Source organism: Chaetura pelagica, unplaced genomic scaffold, assembly GCF_000747805.2.
Source record: "Chaetura pelagica isolate M959 unplaced genomic scaffold, ChaPel_1.0 scaffold405, whole genome shotgun sequence".
NCBI classification, from domain to species: domain Eukaryota; kingdom Metazoa; phylum Chordata; class Aves; order Apodiformes; family Apodidae; genus Chaetura; species Chaetura pelagica.
In genome coordinates, this window is record NW_009953489.1 from 6,524,677 (window position 1) to 6,533,496 (window position 8,820).

An 8,820-nucleotide genomic window follows, 5' to 3' on the forward strand; every position below is an offset into this window, starting at 1 on the left:
CTTTCCCTTGAAATAAGTCAGAACAAGAAAAACAGTCTTTTTTTGAACCCTCCCCAGAAATTTTCCTGTGGAACAATAAGCTATGTATACTTCACTAACAATACACCAAGCAGGGGGGAAATGGGGTGGCATCTCTACCTGAAGTCACTGAGGAAACGCTGCAGGTCGTGAGAATCCCCAAGCTTCTCTTTGCGCTGGTCAGCACGTTTTCCCAGGCTATTCCAAGCCTGATTCAACTCCGTACATTTTTCCTGGAGATCTTCAGCAGCTTCTGGATGTGACTGGATCAGACGCTGGGCAGTTTCACCAAGAGAATTGACCTAAAGGGAAAAGGAAATCAACACAATGAAGAAATAAAATAATCTTTTCTATAGCTCAGTCCTGGCTGCTAGAGAACAGGAAAGCTTCTGGGTTTGTCCTTCTCACAACCTCACCTTGTCTCCAAGAGCTGCCAAGTCTCTCTCAAAGCCTTCATGCTTGCGCTGCAGAGCCTGCACACTGGCCAAGTCATGCCCATAGTTGTCTGTATTTAATGCTTGATTCTTCTCCTCTATCCATTCTTTGGTTTCATCAGCATCTCTGAATGGAGGGGAGGCAAAAAGAATTAAAATGGAGGTCGTGCTGGGTGCTACCCAGGTCACCAACTTCCAGAGAAGCTCACATAGTTGATGGTTCTATGAAATTATTTCCCAAGATGACACAAGCAAACTTTGGCAAAACCGGGTGGTACTCCAGACCTCCTAAGCATGCAGTAATTCCATGCTTTCATGTTAACAAGTCTTTCCTTTTCTAGGAGCAATATAAATAATTCTTGTTGGACCATTGGTGGCTTAACTTCCACTGAACAAGCTGGGGGTTGAAATATGATCTGTTTAGAACAGGCCCCACCATGTTTTACAACTGCTAACAGACCCAGCATTTTACTGAATGAGGAGCAAATATGATACCAGCACCTCACCTGTGGAATCTCTGGACTTCATGGGCACTGCCCAGGAGCTGGCTCCTCTCCTCTGCCAGCTGCTGCAGGGCTCTCCAGCGCTCGTTCAGCTCCTGCAAGGAAAAAACCCTCTGATACTGCAGAGCACGGATTGGAGCAGTTTACACAAGAAACTCTCCTGATGGACTCAAGGAAGCTTTAGGACATTAAACATAAAACTTAGGCATCCAGGAATGTTTTGGTCACTTTATCTGCACCTTCTTCCTTCTGCTGACATTGGCAGACATGCCAGTAACCTCATCTCATCTCCATTGTATCAAGGGGTCTGCTGAGCAATGAGAGCAATGCTGGGAGATTGCCTGAAATAGCTACACTTCTTTCTTCTACAGGATATACATTTCTTCAGCATCAATGGGATAAATGAAAAGACTGGCCTTTCACTACAGGTGAAGGTTATATATTCTGCTTAATCCCAGAAGAATGCACAAATCCAAGTAGCCTACTTAAATAAAGTATTTTTAAGTGTTTCTCCCAAGATTTAACAACAAATTAATTTACGTGTAGAATAAGATAATGATGTAATCTGATGTCAATGCCTCTTTCAGTAAGTTCACTGAAAAAGGTTTATAAAGAGTAATGAAAGACAAAGACTGTGGAAAGGGAGGGCAAAAAACATTCTCAGCTTTAAAATCAGCTCAAAAAAAGTTGTATTATTACCTTAATTGAGTTAAAGGTTGCCACTGTGTGTACCATCATACGTGCAGACTGTATGGAAAGGCAGAAATAAAAAAATGCAGCATTAAAGTCACCTCTAACCCATTAAAGTCACCTCTAACCATTCAGAGCCAATATCAGACTGCAAGAAAACTCCTGAAGAATCCATCCTGACTTGGCTTTCGTCAGAAATACAACTGTACAAGAGTTATGAAGAAGAGGAAGGAAGAAACAAACACCCCAGGTTTCAAAGGTTTCAATGAAAACTGTGGAATACATTAACTTTTATGTGTTTCTTTAGAAGTCTTTTGAATACACTGGCTGTTGAAGATGAAAAAGAGAAGCAAACAATAAGAAAAATTAATGAAAATAAATGTTAAAAGACTAAGAATAACTAGTTGCAATACCCAAGGTATTGTAGATCAGAGTAAAAATAGTTAGAAACTTACAGTAAGTACTATAATCACATTAGTGGAAATTGACACATACAATAATAGTCTTAATAGGGACAGAAAAGAGACATTTTAAAGGCAGCATTCTGTAAGTAATTAAAGAAAACCCAAACCTTTAGTCAGGGGGGAAAATAAATACATTAAAAAATCCCCCAAATCCTTTAACTCTTGGTTGAGTTTTTGGCAAAATCAGCTCAGCAGTTAGTTCAGATATTTCTAGATAATCATCAACACTGGTGAAGGTTAGTTAGAAATATAATTACCATTTCCCTCCAATATGCAATTGCTTTTCTGACAATGATGGATTACTTGCAAAATTCATCCTTTTGCAGATATGCACAGAGGAGAGCTTATGGTTTTCTAAGCTACTATGAGACTGTTAAGATGCACTGCACATGGTACCATCTGTGCAAAAAAAACTTTTCAAAAACCACCAATTGTTGTTGGCATGGCTGCATTTCCTACAGAGCAGCCAGTATGTTTCATAATTACCTGTTTTTCCCATATTCATATAGCTTAAAAGATGTACAAGCAGCTTTAAGTCTAAGAGGGTGGATGAAAGACATGAAATACAGAGGAGAACACAATGTTGGCTCATGTAAAAATATGTAAGGTATTTTTGTGCATCAGCAAGTGACAGCTACTCCATTGTAAGCCTCTAATGACTGGGGAAAGGCTGCTTCTAACTAGAGGGAAAAATAAGCTAGAGATAAATAATGGTAGACAAAGATTCTGCTGTCCACATACAACACAGTCCTTACTAAGCAAATATTCCCATAAATGGCTTTGACTTTTAGGAATAAAAAGGTTTCTTTCTATAAAAAGAACACCAAAAAAGAACTCATGCTAAGTGAACAAGGACTATTTTGCATCTAGTGGCCATGTCATACCTACCAATATTGGTATAAAATTGCCATGACTCATAGTACAAACTCAAAACAAAGTGGATATTCACAGCAGAGGTAAATAATGGGCTGTCAACCATTTCTATGGCCAGAGCAATTCTGCTGGAAGCAGATCTCAGCTACTCTCACAATCATACCTGCAAACAGAGAGCTGACAGTTGGCTTTACCTAAATGGCTTTTATTTTTAAAGCAAAGAGTAGCACCTGTAGGATATCTTTATATATCAAACCTGTATGCAAGTACCTGAATTCCTGCGGAAAGCTCAACCAATTTTTATAACATGCTTGTTGAAGAAGCAAGCAAAGTGAAATTAAAGTCACTGTCCCTAAATCCAGGTCAATTCAAACACCTGCTGAGACTACACCACTGTTAAAACCACTTTGTCAACAGTCCCTAAAAAAAGAGGAGGCATAGAAATAAAAGCAAAGAGGGGATATGAGAAGCTGCATGTAAGAAAGATAATGTGCTGTAGTTGTTGTTTTACTTCCCTGTTGTGTGCTGCTAAGCAATGACACCTACCTTCCAAGGAGAGGCTGTCTTAGAATCAGTTTCATCCTGTTTGAAAATGTAAAGAAACAGCTTTAAATAGGAAGCAAAATCTAAAACTATCAGAACACACTAAAAATCTTCCAGAGTTGTCCACAGAGTGGAGTGCACTGCACAGAGTGCAGTCTGTGAACTTCTTGCACAGAGTCCTCCATGCTCAGTTCTTAGCAGAAAAAGTCAATTTTTACGAGGAAGTATTTCTGTCAATTGAGTTATTCTGGCCCATATTGATTTGTCACTGGGGATAAGACACCAGGAAATAAAGGGATCAAAGATAATCTTTTGATGTCCATTCAAAGTCATTATCAAGTTCCTTAATGGAAATGGACCACACAGTTATGGCTGAACTTCTATTTGCACATCCCAAACCTGTTACAATTGCCACACGACCTCAGAAACCAACACGTACCCTGGGCATCATCCCGTAGACTTCCTGCAAACGAAAAAGGACAAGGTGAAACAACTTCTTATTTTCTAAGAGAAGGGAAGTTTTTGAGAACATTTCTTCTAGAGAGGGGTTAACAGCATCTCATGAAGCCCAACAGTGCTCATACAACCTACACCTTTAGCAAAAATGGGAGCTTGAGTACTCAACCACCCACCAAAACACTTCAACTCAGAAAATAAACAAGCTGCTTCAATATTTTGTTGGCACCAGGTGGAATTAGCTACAGAAATAACACAAGGATGTGAAAAGCTGTGGGGGGAAGAAAAAGGGGTATTAAAAAAAACCCAAAAAACTAAAAAAGAAACCAGAAACGAACCCAAACCACCAGGAAACCCACAAAACCCCTCCACTGTTAGTTGGGCTCTATTTTATGTCTTTTTTCCCCTAGCATTCCTCACCATTTTTCTTGCAAATAAATGATGGATGAATTTCAAATTGATATGAAGCAAAGCTAATGCATGGATACTTCATGACTTTAATATTAAAGAATTATGAAAGAATTAAAGAATTTCCATTCCTAAAAAAGCTCTAGATGGTGCAATTTACTGCTGCACTATTTAAGAATATACAATTTAAAGGTTGCCCTTGTGATGACCACACCAGAGAACAGGAGTTAAGTATTTCTGGTTAGAATACTAATTATAAACAGCAAAAATGAACAGCTAGAATATTGCAATGACACACAAAGCAGAAAACAGACAAAGGAAAGGAAGAAAGCCTTTTGCTTCTCAAGAGGACTAGATTAAGTCAGAAAAAAAAAGTGGACCTGTTGCTGCACTGCTTGAACTTCATCTGCTATGAGCCTGTCTGACTCCAGGTCCTTTGCAACCTTATTTATGTCCTTCAGACGTGACTCGTTTGCTTTTAAATCCTGCAGAGAACAGTAAAAATATCACAGCATTAACATTCACATCAGGAAAACTTGTGGAACAAGATGGAACACATGCAAAGAAAAAAACAAACATAAAATTAATTAGTATTGCAAATATTGGGAGAACAAAAAATAATCTACCAGCACTCTGAAGAAGAGACTTGTTTTTTTTGTATCTTGGGAAAAACTCTACAGGTGGAAACTAAAATGCATCTTTCCTTTTAACAAACAGAGAGAGGAAAAGGGATGTGCCTTACACAGAGTGAAATTCCTCCTAAGCTTGGCAAGTTCTATATTTGCATGTGCTGAAAGAGAGCTTTGGTTCTCTGGGAGCTGAGAAGTGTGTAGCAACCTGAATCAAACTAAAGACTTTTGCATGTGGCATTCTCTCTATCCTCACTAAACAACAAAAAAAGCATGTATCATATAATCATGGAATGGTTTGGGTTGTAAGGGACCTTAAAGATCATCTAGTTCCAACCCCCCTGCATGGGCAGGGACACCTCCCACTAGACCAGGTTGCTCAGAGCCCCAGTCCAACCCTGCCTTGAACATTCCGAGGGATGGGGCTTCAATACACCTTTTTTATTTCCCATCAAAGTTGTTCTCTTCTCAACTATGCTCAGCTATGAAAAATTATCATATATGAACAGAAAACCTGAGGAGAGAGACCAAAACCAACCCACACATTATGCAGCTTACAACATACCTTCTGAAAATCATCAAATTTCTTCTGTAGCACCTCCACCTGCTCCAGATCAGCACCCACTTCCTCATTGGTGAGTGCAGCTTCCTTCTCATTGATCCACTGCTGAAGCTCGTTAGCTTCGCGGAAGAGCATGAATTTCTTGCAGCTCTTTTCCAACATGCCTTTACGTTTTTCTCCCAGCTCAAGAAGAGAGTGATACCTGGAACAAGCAGGGAAGAAAAGCAAGAGGCAGTCAGCTTGACCTGAGCAGAGTCACAGTCATTTACCAAGTACTGGTACCACCAAAGAGGTGGGAAATCCCTGCAGTCTACACACTGTTCTGCTACAGAGTGATCTACATGTATGTGACCAGATCAATGCACCTGTTTCTCCTCTAGATGGATGTGCACACCAAGATGAGATCTCCCACATGCAACACTCCACTGGCCAAAAGCAAACCCCAATCACAGCTTAGGTCAGGATAGGCTCTTAAGCTACAGCAGCACTGCAGGAATGACTCCAGGAGTCCACAGGGTCTCACTTTCTGAGAAGTATTTTCCTAGAGTACATGAAGTTTGCCATCAAATCCCTGTAGCCTCCCAGCTATTGCCCATAAATGTCTTACCTAGCCATCATTCAGTGCCAGATCTGATCAATGTTTAAATAAAAAGGTGAAAGGTGTAACTTCTTTGATAGCACAATTATATTCAACTGGGAAATCCATGAAACTCATTTCACACACACTGTTCTTGTATCTGTGGAATTCCCAAAATCATCAGTGAAATTGCTCCTCATTTACATTAGAATAAAGGCCCAGTAAAACCTCTAAAATGTTTAATTTGGTTTGAACAGGCAAATAAACCTCAAAAGACCAGCTATTTATTTAAAACCACAAGGAAACTGATGTCTCCTCTTTGATTCCTGGTAACCAACTATACACAGACAATCCTACAAGATCTTTCCCAAGGTACTGCTGAAAAAAAGCCAATGGAAGTTTTGCAGACCTGGATACTGAATCTGATCTGATCCCTGTTTCTGAAGAACCTGCATCCAGAAAAGCCACACCCTGAAGACCCATCCTTACTGTTACCCCATTTTAAGTCTTCTGGAAGATGAGATATTCCAGCTGCATCTGGATGAAGCTTTTTATATCCTGATGCATATTGCACTGCTACAGTGATCAACTGCAGCAACTGATTCTCATTATTAAGTGACAAAATTCCCATTTTGATGTCATTAAATCAAGTAATATAACACACTGCTGAGACACCTGCAGGGGCCTCAAGTGGGGAAAGGGCAGCCTCACTATGTTTTCATGTCCCACCTTAGAACACACAGGTAAATGATGAGCGATTACACTTCCCAGCTCAAAAAGCTCCATGATGTAGCATTTTGCAAAGCCAGTAACACAGAGATTACAAAGTCTGTGGAAGAAAATCCTTGATACTGTAATGTCTCTGTATCAAACTGATCATCAACTCCATGGAAGCAGAGTTGTAGTGATTTCCTGTCTCTCCTGGTTTAAGGCTGGATAGAAAGGAACTAAGAAACTTTTGTGTGAAGTTTGAACAAAAACATTCTCCCCTCACTTGAATCAGCCACTGCATGCAGGAAAACAGTTATGAAGCCTCCCCAGCTGCAGGTGTTTGCCTCAGCACACAATTTTTAGTATGAAATACTTGTGAAGCTTATAAAGGAGCCGAGGTAAAATTCCTTCCCTAAAAAGCTGCTTTGCAGCACTTCAGAACTTATCACTAGTGCTTTCACTTTTGATTCTCAAGAAAGAGATTCTCTCTGAAAAGCCAGTCAGGCACAGCCAATGGACACTATTGCTTTGCATCTCCCAGCAACTTCCAAGATTACAATGCAAACTAGGTATTTTTTCTAGAACACATGAACACAAGTTTGAAAATCAAGTGAATGTTATAATAAAAACCTATGTTGCAGATATCATAAAAATCTTAACTAAACAAACTAATGCTTTTTGACTACTCAGGGTAAATGTTACTTTATATGATAAACTAACTCTACCCTTCTCAAACTCTAAGGCAATAACATGTGATATAATACTTAGTATATATATATGTTTTTTTCTACATTTATATGAAGAAATTAGTATTTGTACCTGCATCTCAGAAAATGCAACTGATGCTTTCTAAAGAAAACAGTCTAGGTATCACTAAAGCCTCATTTGATAAGCAAAATGAGCATAATAGAAAATAACATCAGCCAATTTAGCAGCAGAGAGGTGACCAACAAGATAAGCAGCTGGCTGGCCACTTCCTCATTGGTGAGTGCAGCTTCCTTCTCATTGATCCACTGCTGAAGCTCGTTAGCTTCGCGGAAGAGCATGAATTTCTTGCAGCTCTTTTCCAACATGCCTTTACGTTTTTCTCCCAGCTCAAGAAGAGAGTGATACCTGGAACAAGCAGGGAAGAAAAGCAAGAGGCAGTCAGCTTGACCTGAGCAGAGTCACAGTCATTTACCAAGTACTGGTACCACCAAAGAGGTGGGAAATCCCTGCAGTCTACACACTGTTCTGCTACAGAGTGATCTATGTGTACGTGACCAGGTCAATGCACACAGCACCTGTTTCTCCTCTAGACGGATGTGCACACCAAGATGAGATCTCCCACATGCAACACTCCACTGGCCAAAAGCAAACCCCAATCACAGCTTAGGTCAGGATAGGCTCTTAAGCTACAGCAGCACTGCAGGAATGACTCCAGGAGTCCACAGGGTCTCACTTTCTGAGAAGTATTTTCCTAGAGTACATGAAGTTTGCCATCAAATCCCTGTAGCCTCCCAGCTATTGCCCATAAATGTCTTACCTAGCCATCATTCAGTGCCAGATCTGATCAATGTTTAAATAAAAAGGTGAAAGGTGTAACTTCTTTGATAACACAATTATATTCAACTGGGAAATCCATGAAACTTATTTCACACACACTGTTCTTGTATCTGTGGAATTCCCAACATCATCAGTGAAATTGCTCCTCATTTACATTAGAATAAAGGCCCAGTAAAACCTCTAAAATGTTTAATTTGGTTTGAACAGGCAAATAAACCTCAAAAGACCAGCTATTTATTTAAAACCACAAGGAAACTGATGTCTCCTCTTTGATTCCTGGTAACCAACTATACACAGACAATCCTACAAGATCTTTCCCAAGGTACTGCTGAAAAAAAGCCAATGGAAGTTTTGCAGACCTGGATACTGAATTACAGATCCCTGTTTCTGAAGAACCTGCATCCAGA

General features: G+C 39.8%; 1 protein-coding gene across 1 annotated transcript in view; it reads right to left on the minus strand.

Moving 5' to 3' along the window:
• The window catches only part of SPTAN1 (spectrin, alpha, non-erythrocytic 1), a gene marked incomplete at its 5' end in the record, with an annotated part of 25,102 nt that extends 17,121 nt beyond the window's left edge, over nt 1-7,981 (minus strand). The window contains 9 exons of the mRNA XM_009999007.1: nt 139-320; nt 435-579; nt 959-1,050; nt 1,655-1,702; nt 3,529-3,564; nt 3,965-3,988; nt 4,770-4,874; nt 5,584-5,782; nt 7,820-7,981. Coding sequence (XP_009997309.1) covers nt 139-320; nt 435-579; nt 959-1,050; nt 1,655-1,702; nt 3,529-3,564; nt 3,965-3,988; nt 4,770-4,874; nt 5,584-5,782; nt 7,820-7,981 — 993 coding nt within the window. The remainder of the gene's footprint in view (nt 1-138; nt 321-434; nt 580-958; nt 1,051-1,654; nt 1,703-3,528; nt 3,565-3,964; nt 3,989-4,769; nt 4,875-5,583; nt 5,783-7,819) is intronic.
• Nucleotides 7,982-8,820: the final 839 nt, after the last annotated feature.